Here is a 21,095-nt window from a genome sequence, read left to right on the forward strand (position 1 = left end):
TCCCCTCAAATGCCAACCTCACCTACTCGCGGTTCACCCTGTTCTTACGAACGAGGATCTGCCGACCGAATATGAGCGGTATAACTCTGTTTCCCACAATTACCTAGCCTAAACATTAGCTTAAGCAGGAAATGGCTCTCTGCATTGCTTAAGTTACGTCTTAGACCTTGTCGTCTCAGGATACCTGTTCCACAAAATAATTTAGTCGAAACCGCAACCAAAGTTGCACTGACAGCGTTGCCAGTGCAGCTTTTAAACACCTTATAACGCAGCACCTACAAAAAGATGGATCAGTAGAACAGGATAAAATTTGTATCCGGAGGTAAAATACCCTACCTTTCGGATCCCGGGGGAGGGTGCCTGAGCGAGTGAATTGTACAACCACCAAAGAAAAGCACATAGCTTTTGCAGCATGGAATGTCCGAACTTTGTTAGATAACCCCAAGACCGACCGACCTGAGAGGCGTACCGTCCTAATCGATAAGGAACTGCAACGAACATCCACTGCAATATTTGCCTAAAGCGAGACACGCTTTCTGGTCGAAGGTAGCTTGGTAGAACAAGCGTATATTTTTTTCTGGAGGGGCTTGCCGGAAGGCGAAATAAGACAACATGGCGTAGGTTCTGCTTAATAGCAGGTCGTTTCTAATGAAACGACCTGGCCCCAAACTAACCGAAAATCCAGTTGGCATTTCAGAACGTATAATGACCCTACGCTTTCCTGCATCAAATGACACGTTTGTGAACATCATTGCAGTATACGCACCCACTTTGAAGTCATCTGACAACTTAAGGGACACTATCTACGAAACACTCGTTGCTACATTAAGTAAAATCCCAAAACGGGAACGAATTATTCTCCTTGGAGACTTCAACGCCAGAGTGGGTAGATGTCAAGACTCAGAACTGTGGACAGGATTAATAGGGAAACACGGCACAGACAGCATCAATTCGAACGGAAAACGTCTGCTGGCACGTTATACACAATCTGTGTATAACGAGCACCTATTTTAATACGGGACCCAATTCAAGGGGGACCTGCTACCACCCGCGCTCAAAGCATTGGCATACTCTCGACTATGTAATAGTGAGATGAAAAGATCTCAAAGAGGTGTTGGTCACTATACCCAGAACAGATCTGGAATGCTGGACTGATCGTAGGCAGTTAATCTCGAGAATGAAGATCTCCCAAAATACCAACGCAAGCAAAAGTTACTAACGGCCGTTTTCAATAAACCTATCTATCCATTGTTTCACTTACTGAAGATAGCAAAACCATCTAATTTCGTTTCTATGATCTATCAGTAGATATATTTTAGAAGGGTTACCAATGGTTACCAGTCGTCAGTAAGTGAAATGATGGATAGAAAGGTTTATTGAAAACGGCCGTTAGAGAGCGCCTTCAAATCTCCAAACTTCAAAACCCTTCTACAACAGAAATATTGACAGCTGCCGTGAAAGATAGTCTAACACCACCGGATTATAACGACGACCTTGAGAGTCATTGGCTCCGCTTCAAATCTTCCATTTCAAATACAGCCAAAGAAATACTGGGCACACAACCCCGAAAATTCTCAGACTGGTTCGCCGACAGCGAAACTCATATCGCACCCCTTTTGGAGGCAAAATACAAAGCAATGAGAACAGCAATGAACAAGCCTGGCGATGTTGCAGCCCAAAACAGTCTTATAAATATAAAACTAGAGGTGCATCAAGAAGTAAAGAAAATCAAGGACAGCTGGTGTAGAGAAAAAGCTAGGGAAATACAAACTTCGCCGATAACCATGATTACAGGCGTTTTTTTTAAGCTGTTAGAACTGTTTACGTTCCAAGCAAGATCTTGAATCAAAATATCGACTCGGATTCATCCAATTCAGACCGGCTCCCCGCGTATTGTCCGATGACATCGCTTAATGACGAAATCTAAATGTCGGAAATCATAAGGGAGATGAAAATATATGAATAATAAGTCCCCAGGTCTAGAGGGCGTTTCAGCGGAGATATTCAAAGCCCTGGATGAGGACATTGTCAATAGTCTCCTAACACTATTCCGCAAGATCTGGGAACAAGGAGATGTGCCGCAAGACCTCAGAGACGCTTTAGTTATCAACATATAGAGGAACAAAGGCAATACGTCAAATTACAACAATTACAGGGGCATATCGTTGCTAAGCGTAGCCGGTCAAATTCTCTAGAAGATTATGGCTAATCGTCTGATTCCACTCTTAGAAAAACTTTTACCTGAATCCCAGTGCGGCTTTCAACCAAACCGAGGTACATTTTTACTTTTACACTGCGACAGCTGCAGGAGAAGGCCCGTGAACAACAATCAAGGATCTTCTATACAGCCTACATCGATTTGAGTAAGGCCTTCGACTCGGTGAATCCGAGAGAGCTATGGAAAATCATGGGACGCCTTGGAGTACACGAAAAATTCTTAGTGTGTAAAAGCCTTCATACCAACAACACCGTTAGAATACAGCATAATGGCTCTACAACCGACTATTTCTTAATCAACTCTGGAATAAAACAAGGCTGCGTGTTAGCGCCTTTACTGTTCAATATTTTCGCCACAGCTGTCTCGATAATTGCTGACATGAGCATGCCTGTAAGAGGTGTTGGGATAAGATTCAGATTTGATGGAGGCCTATTTAACCTGAAGCGCCTCAGAGCAAAAACCCGTTCAAAGTTTATCACGAAACTTCAATATGCAGACGACTGCGCACTTATCGCTAGCAGCTCAGAGGATCTACAGATAATGTTGGACACCTATAAACGTATATATACGAAGCTTTAGGCTGTAGACTCAATATTGACAAAACCAAAATCCTGGTAAATTCTCCGGAAAGCCTTCAAACAGATACCAACCTGGAGGATGAAACTGTAGAACAGGTCGAGCAGTTCAAATACTTGGGAAGTTTCATTAATACTAGGGCTAATCTGGACACGGAAACAAACAAACGTATCAATTCGGCATCACGGTCATTCTGGAAGCTGAAGGACAGAGTGTTTCAAAATCACCACCTCAATCAAGACAGCTGTTAACAAAGCAGTGGTCCTCCCAACGCTTTTTTACGGAAGCGAAAGCTGGACGCCCAACAGGCTACATATTAAACAGCTCGAACAAACGCAACAACGTCATCTAAGACAAATAATGCACATCAGATGGTTCCACAAAGTTTCAAAGGCAGATGTCTTGTGTATCAAATGTAATGAAATTATTCTCGCTCTGGGCGATTGCATTTCTTCTGTCCTGTTTTTTGTCACAGCAATCCCTATGTTCGGAAGATTATTTTCGTTATCTGTATATCGCAGCCTCATAGGGATGCTAAAATCATCATCACCCAGTTGCTGCGCGCTCTAGTAGTTCGGGAGCCCAAGAGGGAAATTCGGGATTTAGTCGAGCGTGTCAGATTAGGGGAGATACCTTGGATCCTGTAGAGTACCTCTACCAAAAATTAGATCTGTATATTGGGGGAATTGTCTAGGACAGCTTGTCAGAATAGAAGAAAAAAGATCATTGTACATACTCGAGCGTGTCAGATTAAGATATATGTGGTTAATTACATGTTGAAAAGTATATATTCTCTTAATTTGACAATTTAAGCGTGACGAAAATGTGTGGGAGGGCGCCAAACGTCACGCGTACATTCTCGAGCGAGGTGGCTTTTCATCTTAATTTGAAGCTCAAGAATAACGGAAAAAATATAATCTGACAGTTTCAGCAAGCCGAAACAATAAAAATTGTGTGTGTGTGTGCCATAAAAGTCCCAAAAATCAGTTTTTTTGAATTTTCTTTTCTCCTGGGCTTCAAATTGTTTTCGCATTCATTACAAAAGTTGTAGAGCACAACATTTTCTACCAATTTTGTCGGAAGCAATTTTTTCTACGTTAGACCGTTTTTGAGATATATAAACTGTGATTTTTTTGCTGGTATCTTTTTGGCAACATTGTTTTTGACAGATCACGCGTGAATCGTGTCAATGTAAAACTTGTTCAGTTTGATCTATAATTTAATCATGAATCGACTTACGAACGAACAACGCTTGCAAATTATTGAATTTTACTATCAAAATTCATGCTCGGTTAAGAGAGTGCATCGCGCACTTCTTCCAATTTATGGGCAGTTTGGTCGGCCTACTGAGGGAGCTATTCGGAAGCTTGTGACTAAATTTCGAACGCAGTTTACACTATTGGACATTAAACCAACAACACGCATACGTAGAGTGAGGACCGAAGAAAATATTGCGGCTGTATCCGCCAGTGTTACTGATGACCGTGAAATGTCGATTCGTCGCCGTTCGCAGCAATTGGGCCTCTGTTACTCAACGACGTGGAAAATTTTGCGAAAGGATTTGGGTGTAAAACCTTATAAGATACAGCTTGTCCAAGAATTGAAGCCACACGACTTCCCACAACGTCTAACATTTGGTGAATGGGCGCTGGCAAAGTTGGAGGAAGATCCACTTTTTTATCGAAGAATTGTGTTCAGCGACGAAGCTCATTTCTGGTTGAATGGATACGTCAACAAGCAAAATTGCCGCATCTGGAGTGAAGACCAGCCAGAAGCATTGCAAGAGCTACCAATGCATCCTGAAAAAGTCACTGTTTGGTGTGGATTATGGGCCGGTGGCATCATCGGGCCGTACTTCTTCAAAGGCGACGATGGGCGGAACGTTACTGTGAATGGCGAGCGCTACCGTGTGATGATTGACGATTTTTTTTGCCCAAAATGGAAGAATTGGACATGCCTGACATGTGGTTTCAACAAGACGGTGCCACATGCCACACGGCACGCGAAACAATGACCAAATTGAGAGCCGCCTTCGGTGAACAGTTTATCTCACGTTTGGGGCCCGTCAATTGGCCGCCTAGATCGTGTGATCTAACGCCTTTGGACTATTTTTTGTGGGGCCATGTTAAGGCTCATGTCTACACGGATAAGCCAGCAACGATTGGTGCACTTGAAGCCAATATTGAAGCATTTATTCGTGAAATACCCGCCGATATGTTGGAGAGAGTGTGCCAAAATTGGACCTTGCGCATGGGCTATCTAAAGCGGAGCCGCGGCCAACATTTACATGAAATCATCTTCAAACATTAAATTATATTGATCGTTCTACCGAGTCCAATAAAGATTACATCAATTTTCTCAAATTTTTTGTGTTTTTTTTTTGAAAATCAAATCCTATACCTCTTAAAAAATCACCCGTTATTAATGTTCATTAGACTGGGTTTACTGATGTGGAAGATTCAAATGGGAACATAGGAGTTTCAGTGTTAAATTCGAATATGCTCGGAGTCTAGTGGAACAGTGGAAGAATCGAACTAGAGCGCAACTATCTACGTCTGCGATCGAATCAGTCGCAATCCAAACTTGGGATGTGGCAGACCATACTGGTTGGAAATAAAGTAGATTCCGCGTAAATCAAAATGTTCACCGTCGAAGAAAAAATTCAGATCATTAAATGGTACTTTGGTGGTCAATCTATTGCGGAGACAGTAAATTCTTTTATTGTTGCCTTTGAAGGTAGGCTGATACCTTCAGCTTCGGCTATTTCTAAAATAGTTAAGAAATTCGAGCAATGTGGGTGTTTACGAAGATGCCGTCATTGCAAGATTGATAGACCACCAAAGACTATCAATGAAAATCGGCTAGCGGGAGAAGTGAATGTGTGTGCTGCTGTTGAAACCACTGCACCTTGTTCTAGCAGAAAAATTGCTGAACAAGTCGATTTGGGCGATAGAACTGTTCGGAATATTTTGAAAAGAAATGGTTACCGATGCTTCAAGGTGCAAACCTCCCAAGAGATTTTTCTAGAAGAATGGAATTCTGTGAAAGGATGATGGAAAAAGAGAATGAGAGTAGTTCATTTCTGAGCAATATCTTATTGACTGATGAGTCATCGTTTTCCTTGAACAGAAAACAACCCATCCGTAGTAAGATATTGGTCTAGGAAGAATAAGCACCTGAGTATTCCTATGCGTACCCAGTATCCTGAAAAACTTAATGTTTGGACAGGAAAACTGTAATGAATGTAATGTAATGATGTAATATGAATTACATCATAGCTGCAAAATATTTGGAGCTTTTAAGGAACCAAATCATTCCGACAGTTCGACAGCTACCAATTAACTTCGATGATGTCTGGTTTCAACAGGATGGCTGTCCGAGTCACAACGCAAGAGCAGTAACACAATATCTAAGGACGACTTTTACTGACCGTGTCATTTCTACAGATGGCACGAACAAATGGCCCCCCAGATAAATCTCCAGATTTATCTCCCAATGATTTCTTTCTTTAGGGTTATCTGAAAAATATGGTCTATGAGCAAGAAATTGAAAGAGCGACGAATATTAGTGAATTAAGGTCCAAAATAATTCAACTCTTTGCCAAAAAAGCAAGTACGCCGAATCTTCTCAGAGATATGAGATTATCTCTTTACAATAGATTTGGCTACTGTTTGGCACAGCCAGGTGGATTATTTGAACATTTAATTTGAATTTGCCCTCTTCAATTTTCCATATTTAAGACTTTGTTTTTTCCTTAGAATTATTTTTTCGTTTTTCAATTTTTTTTCCGTAGAATTTATTCTATTTTCGAAACAGTTATGGCGAAAAAGAACCTGAATATTAATTTTCACAGAAAATTATTTGTGTCATTCATTGAGGCAAATGATTTCCTGCCATGGCTGCCGTAAGAGTGAAATAAAATTGTCGCACTCATTTTCAACAGATATCATAACACCCCCCTCGCGTTGGAATGTTACGGATTCATTCGATCCTAGATCGTTGCGCTCTGCCATCGCGTCCCCACCAAACCAATACCCACAACCAACTAGACTAGCCGTTTGTACGATATCGCATCGCTGTGAGAGTTCGATTCTTCCAATGTTCCACTGTTCCACTAGACTCCGAGCATATTCGAATTTAACACTGAAACTCCTATGTTTCCACTTAAATCTTCCACATCGGTATATCCTTGACCTTGGCCTTTCCCATGGGTGGCTAAGCTCCTCGCCCTTATCACCCACTAGCTCGAAAAAGGTTAAGGGTATGAAAAATTGCCTCAGGCAAAAGTTGTATAGAATTTTATTATCTACAACTTTCATAATAAATACAGATAATTAGAGATAAAGGAGGCAAGATATTTAAAAAAAAAAACATTGTAATCATCTTCAAACTGTCAGATTAAGAAAACCCCCACAGATTAGTGTCACAATTATGGATCAACACGTCTGCAACACCGAAATTAACCATCTGTATGAAAATCTGGCAAGCTCGACTATGTACAAGTAACGATTTTTTCTGCATTTTTGAAAGGCCTTGCGTCCAAATTGTCAGTCTCTTGAAAAGTAGCTTCCTTGAGGCCCAATTAACATATCTTCTAAAAATCTGACACCCTCAACTCTTCCGAACGGTCACCAGTAGTAGACGCAGATATGTCGACGTAATCATGGTTGACATCATTCTGGTGCCTTCCATGCAAAGGTTTGTAATCAGTCTGTAAATTTTGCTTTCAGCAAAGTGTTCGACAGATTTCAAGTGGTCTTTCTGCAGCTTTAACGGAGTAGAACTATCAGCATCACAGACTACTCGATGAAATTCTGAGGAAGCAGCCTTGTTCAGGAAATATTCTCGAAGTCCTTCAATCTCCTGAGATATCCGGTTAGACAAATCAACAATTCCTCTACCCCCGAGGTGTCGTGGTAGCTCCGTTCGTTCTATTGAGCTTCTTTTTCATAACTCAGACTGGCAGAAATCTACACTTTCAGTATACCACGGAGAACGTGCCGACCTCGATGGTGAGTAGCGATAGACCGGTTTCGCTCTTGTTTGAGCTCGTCAGTATCACATAACTCAACCAAACGATGCCGACTGAATGAAGCAGAGGACATTTTGTTAAAAGCCAGCAGCGGCATCGAAGTATTGAATAAATCGATCCGACACCTGGCGTTCAACGACCTAAGCTTTCTCCTACATGGCTACATCTCCCTTATTAAGGGTGAAGTTTATGATGTCTCGTCAGCATTGTTATTTTCCTCTGTACGGCTGCTAAATCGGTGGTGGTCCGAGAGGTGATACCGAATAAGTAGCTCAGTGCTGAGCTAGCGTAGCTATCAATTGCTTGGGCCATGTTCTTGCTGTGTAGATTAGTTCTCATTATCCTTATTAATCTTGGATAAACTGTTTGATCCCCAGATACTTGTATGTATCTCCTTTCTTCAATGATTTTTGATTCCGTACCTTCCTTGAGTTTCAATATATCGTCTACTATTTTGCCTCTGTATATATTGATGAGACGACAATTTTTCAATCCAAACTTCATTTTTATATCGCCGGAGAATTCTTCTACCATTTTCAGCATCTGTTGCATTTGATTTAATCCTTGATTTATTTTGACATTTCCGTTCAAATCTATCACGTTAATCCAAGATTAAATTTAATCTCGGTTTAAACCAGAATTGAACAAGCGAGCCTAAGTAGATGCAAGGAGTTTCAATCATAATTATACATCATAATTGCTCTTGATAGCAAATCCGTAGTCCGAAAAATTCAATGAATGAGACAAGGGATTCAGGACTACGCAGAACCACAGAGGGCTGAGCGAGTCTCCTTGGAAAAATCCTCGTCCTATTGGAATAGGTCAGGTATCCAGTTGTGACTTAGCGATCTGCTGCTTTCATCTGTAGATTGGTACGCCAGGGTGACATGGCGTTTTCCAGGAACTTTACAATATTGGGATCTATCTTGTGAATCTTCAAGATCATCAAGGGCCAATCGTGGGGTATGGAATCCAATGTTTTTTGTAGTTCATTAATGATTCCTACTCTTAGAGAACGCTTGATTGAAAATAACTGAATCTATTATTAGTTGTTCTTTGCATCCTCAGCTGTCTTTGTTGCATCCCTTCTGATGCGTTGCGACGATGTCATTTCTTTCACAATGATTATGAATTCGGTTTGAAATGTACGAAGTGATCAATTTATACATTGACGGAAGGCATGTGATTGGACGATATTTGGTGGGGTCCTCTGTATTCTTTTGGTTTTTGGGTAACAGGTATGTTGTGCCATGTGTTAGAACCGCCATTCCTCCAGGATTTTCAATGACATCATTTATTGAGGAGGTTAATTTGTCATGCATGATCCAAAGTTTCTTGATACAGAAGTTGTGTAAACAATCAGGTCCAGCTGTTTTCCAGTTGTGTAGTCCTCCGATAGCTGATTTTACTTCTTCGATTGTGATCATGTCATGCATCGGTTCATATTTCAGAGCTTCAAATTTTTCATCATATATCCATCTAGTATCTCCATCGAACTGAGATTTCGTTGATAATTGTTCGAACCAGAATTTTTCAATGGTTTGCTTTGATGGTAACTTTCCATGTTCTCTATCAGACTGTGTGAGTGACAGGTGGTAAGTTTCTTTAGACTTTTCGAATGAATTTATGTCTCTTTTTTTTCCGGCTGTAATTGCTTTTATATCTCCTCAGGCATACAGAGTTAACATCTGCTTCACAGTGTAGAGGCAGTGTTGACCGGTAGCATCCTTCGCCTCTCGTCCTGTGTGTGTCTTGTTCTTCCACTATTCCCCTTCAGGCACTGGCTGAATATCCTGCGCAGCACCTTCAGCGGTTCGAGTTTGCAATTGAATTGGAATCGTTGGTTGCTGTTGGTGATTTATTATTATTGTTATAGCAGCTCACTCCTACAGAGCTGAGGGAATTGGCAACTACGGTGACGTATACGGGGCAAAACTTACTTTCATAAAGATATGCGAGGTCGACGGAAAATGCACCTCGGCAAAAACTGTATATTGTCTCGCCTGCTTGCTAGCCTCGCTTTTCAATCTGCAGGCCGACTATAATAGACAGTTTTTTCTGACATGTATAGACATTTTGTGTTGAATCGGTAGGTGAAAACTCTTATATTACATTTTTTGTTCTTGAATCATTCTATTCGAGTTAAAAAAAAACCAAAGATGTCCAGGTGGCGTTTTTTCCCGTCTGATCCCATTCAATTCCCTTTCTTCTCGCTTAAATTATATGATTTTCGTAATGTAGACTTTTGAACATGTAATTAGCTACAAACATATTAAATTATATCCCAATCTAACACTTAAGACGTTCAGAGTATGATCTTTTTTGAGTATGATCTTTTTTGAGAGTATGATCTTTTTTTTTCAGCGCACTGTTCTACACAGATGCCCTTATATACAGGGCTTATTTTTGCTAGAAGTGCTCAACAAGGTATTCCCCCGTGTATTAATTCTGCACGTTCGAATATATCCCAATTTCGCTCCAGGGCTCCTCTACTACTCAATAATTCATTTCGATATTCAATTCAATTTATCTAAATTCTGATATCCAGCTTGTTGTTATAATACAAGTGGCGGTCCGATAGAGTAGGCAAGGTGCGGCGGCGCCTAACCTATCATCACAAGTTTTTAATGCATCTTCCAATAAAATGATTGATATTCATCAGGCCTTTTCCATTCAATATATTTTTGAAAAAAATCGGACTGGCAGAAATCTACACTTTGAGTAATGGAGAACGTGCAGACAGATGTCACATCGATTTATTTACTAAGGTCTACTTCATTCAGTCGTTGAATTTCGCGGCACAGACTAGCTCAAACAAGTGCGAACTTTTTTCATTCAATATATTATGTTATCGAAGAATATTTAACACAAAAAGCGAGATTGTGATATACCAGCGGTACCCTATTTGTAGTCCTAATTTAACTTACATCAGACTTGAGACAATCTAATCCAGCTCCTGCAATTCTACCACTACATGTCACCGAAATGAATCATCAACAAACTGGTATGTATAGTTAAATAGATACCAAAATTTTCAGCTTTATATTAGTACTTTCAACTAGGAACTGAGTTTCAATTTAATAGGATATTATAAAAAATATTAAAGCAAAAAAATTTTTGAAACCATAGCGCGGATTTAATTTATTTACGAATTCCGGCTCAAATTAGTAAAAAATTGACAAAATGATGACGCCTATATTGGTAGGAAAAAGCGCGCAAATAATAGTTGTCGAATAAGGTTGTGGAGGATATTGTTCACTACTTACAGCCATTCTTTCAGATGTTAGACAATCGTCGTCTTCAATTCCATGGTGTCTATTTGGGTAGTAAGTGACACTAGAAATCACTTTATTGATCTCATTTAATGCATTCATTTTTCCATTAAAACTTGATATTTGTAGCTGTCTCAAAATCATTTTTAACCGGAACCCTTCCAAAGTTCGTATGAGCTCTTCTTGGTTTGGAACACGAGATGCTAAATTTTTAGCAGCTTTTATTATGTTTGATATATTATCACTTTTAGATTCATTTTTTGCTTCCTTTTTCAGCTCATCATCAGTGATCTTATCAAGGATAGATGGTATCATTTCCTAGAAAAATGACGAACATTAGTTGGGAAATTAAACAAAATTTCAAAATGGACGATACAGAATGATATTTCTTCATATAGGTTTTTCGCAGCTCAAAATATTGAAGTACTTTGATTTGATTGTTAATAAAAAAACGATATCACCTACATTCAGTGGGCACGGACTAACATATTATGTCCAATAAAAACCTTTGGAACCGAGAACGAAAAAAAAAAGTTGAATGAACACGGAACTGAGACAACCTATATTTCCTGAGTTCATACTATTTGAATTTTGTGAAATTCTAACCATTTCAAGAAAGTTTCTTTGTTGGATTTCTTTCAGAATCTAATATTTCTGCATTATCAAAATTTGGTTCAAGTTGTTCCTCTAGAGAATGAACATCAGGAGCACATGTATTCTTGTTAGTCCTGATATTACTTTTATGTAGAGCAATCCTTTGTTTTAATTTTGTTGTAGTTTGGCCGATATAACATTGATCACAATTAAAACAATTAATTTTGTATATAACGTTTGATCTATTATTTTTCTCAATTTTATCTTTCAATTTTGTATATATTTTCCTCAGAGGTTTGACATTTTTAATAGCATCGTTATCGTATGGTGTTCCACAGCTGCCTTAGATGTAGACGAAAATATCTATATTTCCAGAAAACTGCCACAGATAACCTCAATAAAGTATACATATTTGAAATCAGAAGAGAGCTTTACCGATTAGGAAAATAAAATACAGGGTATACCATTTAAAAAATAAGAGTACACATAAAGTTTTTAGGTTTACGATGCTTTTATGCATTTCCTAGTACTGAATATTTGATGCCCATAAAAAATACTACAAATTTGCCCATACGTTTTCGTACGACCAATATTAACTGAGATAGCTATTGCGTAAAATATGAACAATCACCCTATACAATGAAATTTGACGATCATAAAAAATGTCGTAGATGGCTTGTTTGCCTACAAGTGACGTCATACCGAAATGCCTAATTTCACTGCATGTTACTTCACAATTTCCTTGAATCGTATTTTAATTTGAGTGAAAATTTTATTATGGAGAAAATTATTATACGAACTCCTTAGAGAAGAATGTGAAGGGAATTTGAGGCTATTACTTCAGTAATTTTCCAGGTATTAACGGGATTGCATTTTGAGTGCACTGTAAAATTCTGTGAATTACAGTTCGTGAAGACCAAATATGGTGAATGATTCTAACCTCACTAATAATTGGGGTTAGAATCATTCACTTGGCGGAAGATACGTATTCAAATTGCTTTACATAGGACTCTTATGCAGGTTCAATTTTGGGATGTAATATCGCTAGTTAGAAGTAAATATTGGTATGTATATAAACATGTACAATTGGGTGCCTTCATCATTCAAGCATGTTTCCAAGTATATTTTACATCACAATATAATTTCATGTCCTAAAAGCAAAATTGAAAACATTATTATACGGAAGATATCCTTATGTCGTGGATAATTTCTGGTGTACATCAATCATGAACCGTAACAAGACAAATGACATGCGACGCTTGCGCATTAGAATGATGTCGGCTTTAGAGGTTAGAAACGAAATGAAGCTAAGACAAACTGGATCTTGCTGACCAATTTTATATTGATCAATTATAAAAAAAAAATTATGTATCATTTTACTTCGAAATTTTGTTCCAAGCTTGTTACGAAAGGTTCATTCCAACACAAATAAATCTTAAGAAATTCACTGAAATATCCAAAACAGACGAAAAGTACGCGGCATTTTTAGCCCCATAAGAAGCGCATGAGGCATTCAGCGACCAGATCCACAGAACGATCGCGATTCAAAATTCATGCCTAACCTCACTAATATGGTCTAGAATAACGAAAGTTAATATCCTCAGATCAGATCAGTTTCAATTTACTTTTCAGAGATAATAGTACGAGATCCCACTGCAGAATTACTACGTTCATTACGTACAGAGACAAACACATTTTCACATACGTTTATGGATAGGAGAATACACTGATAACACCGTAGCCTGTCAAAAGTGGCCGCAAGTAATTTTAATTAAATTAATGTTAATCAATATTCCAAGAGAAATTTCGTTCACTCCGTTTTGAAATAAAATATCATCCACATCATAACAATGCATGTAAATAATACTAAAATCCATAGCTACCGTTGCAAACTCGGCCGCAACTACCTCTTTCACCAAAGCATTGTGTTTAGCCCATATGAAAGCACACAATGCTTTGGTGAAACTCTGGAAAACTTTGCTATTTGCTGTTAAAAACATCACAACGTTTTTCGATGCGTACGATCGCATATATTGCGAATGCTCGAGAATAGCAGCCCTGGTTGTTTTCCAGTGCGAAACTAAACCGGAACATGTGTGAAAGATCCCATATCAGTAGATATAATTCGGAACATCGGGTAAGAACCCGATGGTGCGAAATGAGTCTAACTCTCTCTTACTTTATTTCGGATATCACGCTACTTCAACAGATGGCAGACCTAACTTGCGGCTATTTTTGCACAGGCAGCCATACATCATCCTATTAGAAAAAAAATTAGCTTTAATTTGATATCAAAAACATCCGTGTACGTCATCAACGTAGAAATACGTCGAAATGTTACCTGCTTACACCTGGCTGCGAGGTAGTTGCGACCGAGTGTGCAACGGCAGCTATGGATTTTAGTATTCTTTACATGCATTGTTATGATGTGGATGATATTTTATTTCAAAACGGAGTGAACGAAATTTCTCTTGGAATATTGATTAACATTAATTTAATTAAAATTACTTGCGGCCACTTTTGACAGGCTGCGGTGTTATCAGTGTATTCTGCTATCCATAAACGTATGTGAAAATGTGTGTTTGTCTCTGTACGTAATGAACGTAGTAATTCTGCAGTGGGATCTTAGACTATAAAGATCATACTTCAAAGTCGAGAGTTCGACTTCCAACAAAATTTCATTGAAATTATTTTATGATAAATTCATATTACCATGTGGAATCTTTCGACAGCCTATTTGAAAAATTTATGGCCTCAAAGCCGAAGCAGTTTTTTTTTAAACTCCGAACGAGACATTTGAACGGCTACAGTAAATAAACCGTTCGATATTTTTCAATTCTGTTTTCATATTCGTGTTAGTTATAAAAGGAGTTACAATCGTGAAAATTTTCAACATATTCTTTGCGCCGTAACATGTAAAAAAAAAGTTGTTTTCAATTTAAATACTACTTTTCCTACATTCCTTTGTCGATCAGAACAAAATTTATAAAACCTCTCTTTAATCCCCGATTCCGCTTGTTTCGAATAAATTTATCGTAAAACAGATATCGAACGCAGTTTTGAACATTTCTAAAACACCTTACAATTTTATTGGACCCTACTTGCCCGATTAAACAGAAACGATATCCAATTAGTCGTAAGGTCAATTGGATTTCTAACGAAACTAGACAGGCTAGGAGTTACTTGAAAGACCTCCAGTGGTTTTTCCAAAACTTAAAGTTGCAAGAAATTAGAAATATTTATTTATCCGATTAAAAAAACGTTAGAAACAGTCTGTTTTCAAAATAAATATGGTTAATTTTCATGAACGCTTCAGTGCCGTCGGTTTTTATGGGCTGAACGTCTTGAAGAAGTATGTATTGATAAACTCAATCATAATGAATCATACATGATTCAAGAAACATCAGCATCAAGTCTTCCATTGGACTTGAAAATTTTGAAAATGAACACTTCCAAATGGATGTAGAATTAATTTTTTCATAGAATATATAATTTATCACTCTAAAGTAACCCTTATATTTGGGTAATTGTGTTGGACGTGGGGTTGAAGAAAAAATTAGAATGGGGACAGTCAACATATTAAAACGGAATGTCTCTGTGTTGTATGGTTTCTTTTCCTTACTCCAATTCACAGACAAAGCTGACAAAGCAGATGTTAATGTTAGAAACAGTTTGTTTGAATTTCAATCTGAGTTTAAGTTAAGCGAAAATATCACTGTTGTGTGAAATTAGCCCTAAGAATTCAACATTAACCACAGTTGAGGGTTAATGATGATTGAAGATAAATCGATGCTGTAAATTTCAGTTAAAATGGAGTGTCTCTGAGTTGTATGGTTTCATTTTCCACCTTACTCCACTTCATAGACAAAGCAGATATCATTGTTAGAAACAGTTTGAATTTTAATCTAAGTTTAAGTCAAGTGAAAATATCACCGCTGTGACATTAGCCCTAATAATTCAATATTAACATTTGAGGGTTAGATCATATTGAGTATTATTGTGGCAATTTATATTTCAAATTTCAAACAATACTTTTGGGCAAGTGAATTTGTTTTTTCAATTTTCATCCATAAAAATTATTCCATCCGAGCAACTTTAGGGAGGACAAGAAAAGACAAGAATTGGACTATATTTTCTGAACAAATTTTTTACTCCATTAGTAGAAATACTGAATCAAATTATTGAAGTACTTCCAAGTGCTGTAGATAGCTGAATTGATGGAGAATTTGAAATATCATAATGGTGGGAATAAAAAATTCATAGAAGGAGCAATAATATTCAACTTACCAATATCGGAAGCATGAATTTGTGGATAGTATGGGGAGTTAAATATTCGTAACAAAAACCAAATGGTTTTATTAGTGCATAAACAATGGATACACTAAGGTTGTTACCACTCTGAAATCTCTCCAAAAGTATATGAAAACCATGAAGATCTCCAAACCTATTAATGAGGTCTACTAACCAACCTCTTGGATTCCTTATATCTGACGAAGATCTAGCATACAGTTCTTCTTCTGATAAATTACAATTTGGTCCTGCTGTCTCACTAGATCTAGCTGAATTAAAAGTATGGAACTTTGTACTTGGATTGAAGATCATTGCTAGAAGGTCCAGTAAAGGGAACCAGTCATGTGGTAATTTAGCAACACACAATTCAACTAATTTCAGACAATTCTGTTGAATGCAGAAATGAATGTTTGGTTTCCAACTGGATACTGCATCATCTTGTATTATTTTATTAAAAGAGATTGTTAGACTTTCACGGAAAAACCTCTGACAAGCTTCCGACTTTGTATCTAAATTTTTCTTAGCAAGTTCAGTTGAAACTTTGAGAAGGCATTCTAATTCTTGTTCAGGTAAAACTGGAACCACCCATCGTATGTTAGAAATCTTTTCATCAAGGGATGTTAATTTATCATGTGGAAACTCTGGTTCAACCATATCATTCTGAACTTGAAGAGCATCATCAGAGGACCCAGGCACCGCAGGTGTCTATACAAAAGCAACATTAGTAATGAGATAACAGTATTGAAATAAACCTCACCTGATCTGAATTATTACTAATATTCTGTCCCTTAGTTGCAACAGTCATTTTATTCAATTCAAGCTGGCATTGTCAATACTACTACAAAATAAGATATAGTATAGTAAGAAAAATTCAAACTATCAAGCAGGGTTTCATCCGAAGTTAGATTGATTTCTCTTGAATTTGAAAGATTAAAGACCCTTTTATTATTGACAAATGTCACTGTGAAAATAAAATGGGAGTGACGTTCGTTCTGACAATTTACGAATGCAGCTAATGAAAATATTTACCCATGTAAATATCTGAGAAAACGGGAACGTTTCTTGGAACATTAAATACTTTTATAAGTGGTTTGTTGTTGTCTCTGGTTACTTGTTCACTTCGGCAACTGCAAGTAGTTAAGTTAACCCACCGGCACACAAAATGGCGACTTTAATGGATAAAAGCGTTTGAATTTTCCAAGCACATATTCATAACATAAAATGATATAAGCCTAGGTATTTACTTCGAATAATTGAATGTTACGAATCTGTTGATATGAACACCATAAAAATTTTACGCTTTGACGTACAAAATCTGCAGGCACGTCGTGATTTGCAAAATACCAACTTTCATTACAAATACAAAATTATTTTTGTTGTGGCAGGTGGCTAAACTGAAATTTCCCCTCACGGCGTTTCTATGTTCGGACAAAAAGAGTAGTCCAGAGACAACCTGTTGTCTCTGGAGTAGTCCGCAGATCACAGAAACAATTTTAGATCAGAAATATATATATATATAAATCTCTGGTTTAGATGGGAAACTCCCCCTAAAAATCGTCCAGAGACTTTCTCTATGCGTATAACTAAAAAAGTCCTAAGTAATCTGTGGCAACACCAAATGTCATTTATATGCCGCCATATTTGGTTGTGGAAGTAGATATTGAATGGCGGGAATTTTAAATTTACAGGCGTACTATACATACATACTTTTCGTTGTTTTCACTTCATTGTAAATTTACAGCTTCTACCATTAATATTGAAAACAAATTTGGAATTCATGATAGAAGCTGTAAATTTACATAACATAAAAAATAAGATCAAGGTAGGAGAAAGTTAGAATTTCAGCAATTTATTTATTTTTTGTAAAAGTTCTATAAACAGTATTTTCCAGAGGAGCACATTTATATATCAGTCAGCCAAATGCAAATACATATTTAGGATGAGATATATCAAACAATATGGTATTTGAGAAGAAATAGAATTGTTGATCGTAAAACCTGTTCCCCATATAAAATCTCAGTATAAGCAGAGGAAATCAAGCAACATCCACATATATGTATGATACAAAATAACCAAGATAAAAACCTCAGCAAAAATCTGTCCCTATATAAGTTTAGTTATATTGAATTTATTCACATAATGAGCCATTTAAATTATCGGGCCGGCTCTTTCATTGTGATAAATTTTCTTGTTCTCTTGTACATCTTGAAATTGAAATCATATCTGAAACAAAAAAAAAGAGAATAAAAGAGAAAGCACAGTAAATAACATAGTAACAAAGTGATTGATGTAGAATTGGAATGATAAGAAATTCAGAGATCAAAAATAGCTCAACCTACCTAATCACGAGTACCTATCAGAATAGATGAAAATAATATTCAACATTCGGTCGTTCGTAAGTTACATCTCCTTGAATCTGCACTAGAATCTCCTAAATAATCCGCCTCGTTATGTAGTAGGGAAGTAATTTTTCAGTTAAATAATGAAATGTGAATATTAAAAACATGATTTTTGAAACGTCAACAGGTTGTCAATCAAAAGAATTAGGTTAATTTGGTTTTGACTGTCACTTCAACCGGAAATTCATGTCGGCCATAGGTGCGTTCGGCCAGTAGACTCTATCAGCACTTTTTGTTCCGAGTCGTTCGGGCACGCAGTTTCAGAACAAAAAGTGTCGTTCGTTCTAGACGGAGTAGAGTTTTCGGAATCAACTCTATGAGCCCCAGCTCCCAAGGCATTGAACTAAAGAAAGAAATGGAAGGGACTCTCGGGTCAGCAAAAGTGAGGCCGACTGAAATAGACAATTGGATGTGTATCTTTCTCTCTCTATACTTGCGCAAGGAGAGATAACCTATTAAAGTTTGAATTTAAATTTTTGACGTTTCGTTTTTCTGATTTGAATCGTATTTTTTATCAAATCAGGACGTTTTCTGAGTTGATTATGCGATCATAGATAACCTATATGCGATGTAAATTATATTTTTCATAGTTGTGTAGAAGGAATTTAATAATTTTTTTGCCAAATATCTGCAACAATGAGATGGGGATATCTGAAATTTTGGACTCGTTTCTCGAACTGTGATGATTGGAATCATATTTTTCATCAATTCAAGACGTTTTCTGAGTTAATTTTGCGATGTTGATCATATTTTTCAGAGCAGTGCAGACGGAATTTAATAAGTCTTTTTTTTGTATGAAAAGAACAGAAATTTGTTAATTTTAACTAGATTAGTATATTATGAAAGAATGTAATCATGTGAAATTCATCAAGGTTTTAATCTACATGTTGAACATACATATTTTCCTTCTACTATACTGAATTTTAAGTTAATTAAGGAGCGTTGTCCAAAAAAAAACAAGTGTCAATTCTTTCTATATTTTTATTATATACAATATATAAAATAGTTTACATATATCTTCAGTATCTAATAGTCTACAATGAAAAAGAAAATTATTGATTTCAAATAATTTAAATTCACTCGAAAACTTACATGTGCTCTGCTTCTCATCGGATTAAATTAGGTTAGAGGGATCTTCGTTTGCAATTAATATTACAAATGGTGCCGACAGTAATAAACAAATATAAAATATCACAGTGGTAACAACATGCATACAAACACAATAAAAATAAAAAACAAATCTCATCACATATTCTTTCTCGATAAGAACTTCTATAGAATATATAGTTTCATTTAAAAGCAACCTTTTCACTTCTCTCCTAAAGTTCATCTAGGACTTGTCATGAAACTCAGAAGAAAATTTATTATATAGTTTGGGGCCGCAGAAGTCTATGCCCTGGTGTATGCGCTTCAGATGGTGCACTGGAATCTGCAAGGAGTCTTTATTTCTTCTTTCATATGCATGATTTATAGAATTGGTCGGAAAGTTCTTCCAGTTCTGATGCACATAACACAGTGAGTTGTATATGAAGAGTGATGGAACTGTAAGTATTCCATGATCCTTGAATGTCTTGGGATATTATTGAATACACTTGGTACAGCATCAAGTTTCAATATTTTTCTTGTATAACTTGGATTATGAAGGTAATCTTCACATATTCTACTATACTTTGAGGGATACCAATTTTCCCTTCCTACAGCAGTAATCCAAAGTTCCAAAATATCTGGGCGTTTAAAAGGAAACCTAAAATAAGGTAACATATAATGCTTTAGAAGTCGCAAAAAGGGATCTCATAATGAAAATATTTAAAATAGACCTACCTGTGGAAACTCTTTGGCTCATTTTTGTTCGGCTCATTGGAGCATCCTTTAGCAACTTGTTACAACCATCGTTGTAACAAGAGTCTGAAATTTACCAATTTTGCGTGACTGCAAACAGTACTGATATTGATGGGGACAACAATGATTTGAGAAACACAAAAACCTGTGAAATACTTTCTCTAAAACTTTATACCACAAATTTACAAACAACTTCAATTCTGAAGATTACTTACTTTGATTTTTTTTTAACCGTCCAGTTAATATCGAAAGAGGTCTTTTCAGACAGTTTCAACCCTTTTAATTCCCTCGGGTGGCCAGGTAAAGGTAATCTGTCCCTTCACTAGATCCATATTTCTCAGAAACCGAAAATCCAGATACTTAAAGGTTTTCGAGTGGGATTCGGAGATTCCCCGATTTATTTGAGTTTTTTCAAGTTTCAAGCGAATATTAATCGTGAGTTTTAGCATTCTGAACACTTTTAGATCTCTTTCCAATTGAACACAACCGAAATCATCCCAAAAACTAATTTAAACTGAGTAATCAACAAAACCGTCAGCTGATTGATGTAAACAAAACATCTAAAAGAGAGAGAAGGGATACCCACCAATAGTCTTTCTCTCTCCCACACTTTTGGACACACTTTCGACCGATTTGCTGAACTGCGGGTCCCTTCCATTTCTTTCTTTAGTTCAATGTCCCAAGGTGGGGTCAGAGATATAGAAGGGGGGGCGCGAAAGGAGGTTCTGTAGAAGTGGGGTTATGAAACGAGGCAAACCATAAAAAAAACAAGAAATAAACAAAAAACTCATAAACTGCATTTAGTTTTTGTTTCTACGCGGCGTCCTGTTTTGAAACTTTGGAAATTTTAGGGAAGAATATTCACTATGTGAAAG

General features: G+C 37.1%; 2 protein-coding genes and 2 long non-coding RNA genes across 5 annotated transcripts in view; 1 reads left to right on the forward strand and 3 right to left on the reverse strand.

Annotated features, from left to right (window-relative positions):
• The window catches only part of LOC123312176 (probable ubiquitin carboxyl-terminal hydrolase FAF-X), a 108,919-nt gene extending 91,568 nt beyond the window's left edge, over positions 1 to 17,351 (reverse strand). The window contains exons 1-4 of one of the 2 annotated variants that reach the window (XM_044896439.1): positions 17,012 to 17,351; positions 16,740 to 16,817; positions 15,980 to 16,687; positions 11,093 to 11,416 (exon numbers count right to left, since the gene is read on the reverse strand). In XM_044896439.1, coding sequence (XP_044752374.1) covers positions 11,093 to 11,416; positions 15,980 to 16,687; positions 16,740 to 16,787 — 1,080 coding nt within the window. In that variant the 5' untranslated portion in view covers positions 16,788 to 16,817; positions 17,012 to 17,351. Of the gene's footprint in view, positions 1 to 11,092; positions 11,417 to 15,979; positions 16,688 to 16,739; positions 16,821 to 17,011 lie in introns of both variants that reach the window. The other variant, XM_044896438.1, reaches the window with a different exon arrangement.
• LOC123312178 lies at positions 3,992 to 5,166 on the forward strand. The gene is made up of 2 exons (XM_044896441.1): positions 3,992 to 4,215; positions 4,643 to 5,166. The coding sequence occupies exon 2, from the start codon at positions 4,733 to 4,735 to the stop codon at positions 5,102 to 5,104; it is 372 nt and encodes a 123-aa protein (XP_044752376.1). The 5' UTR covers positions 3,992 to 4,215; positions 4,643 to 4,732; the 3' UTR covers positions 5,105 to 5,166.
• A 470-nt stretch (positions 17,352 to 17,821) lies between the features above and the next one.
• Positions 17,822 to 18,569, reverse strand: LOC123312110. Its single transcript, XR_006537574.1, has 2 exons — positions 18,322 to 18,569; positions 17,822 to 18,205 (listed from the first exon to the last, which is right to left on the reverse strand). It is a non-coding gene; the product is annotated as an uncharacterized LOC123312110 (long non-coding RNA).
• Positions 18,570 to 19,519: 950 nt separating this feature from the next.
• On the reverse strand, positions 19,520 to 20,893 carry LOC123311462. The gene is made up of 3 exons (XR_006537490.1): positions 20,436 to 20,893; positions 20,203 to 20,365; positions 19,520 to 20,125 (listed from the first exon to the last, which is right to left on the reverse strand). It is a non-coding gene; the product is annotated as an uncharacterized LOC123311462 (long non-coding RNA).
• Positions 20,894 to 21,095: the final 202 nt, after the last annotated feature.

This window comes from Coccinella septempunctata, chromosome 4 (assembly GCF_907165205.1).
Source record: "Coccinella septempunctata chromosome 4, icCocSept1.1, whole genome shotgun sequence".
NCBI classification, from domain to species: Eukaryota; Metazoa; Arthropoda; class Insecta; order Coleoptera; family Coccinellidae; genus Coccinella; species Coccinella septempunctata.

Excerpts from the sequence above, each read along its gene's own strand:
- LOC123312178 (XM_044896441.1), top strand. The coding sequence starts at position 4,733 with ATGGAAGAATTGGACATGCCTGACATGTGGTTTCAACAAGACGGTGCC.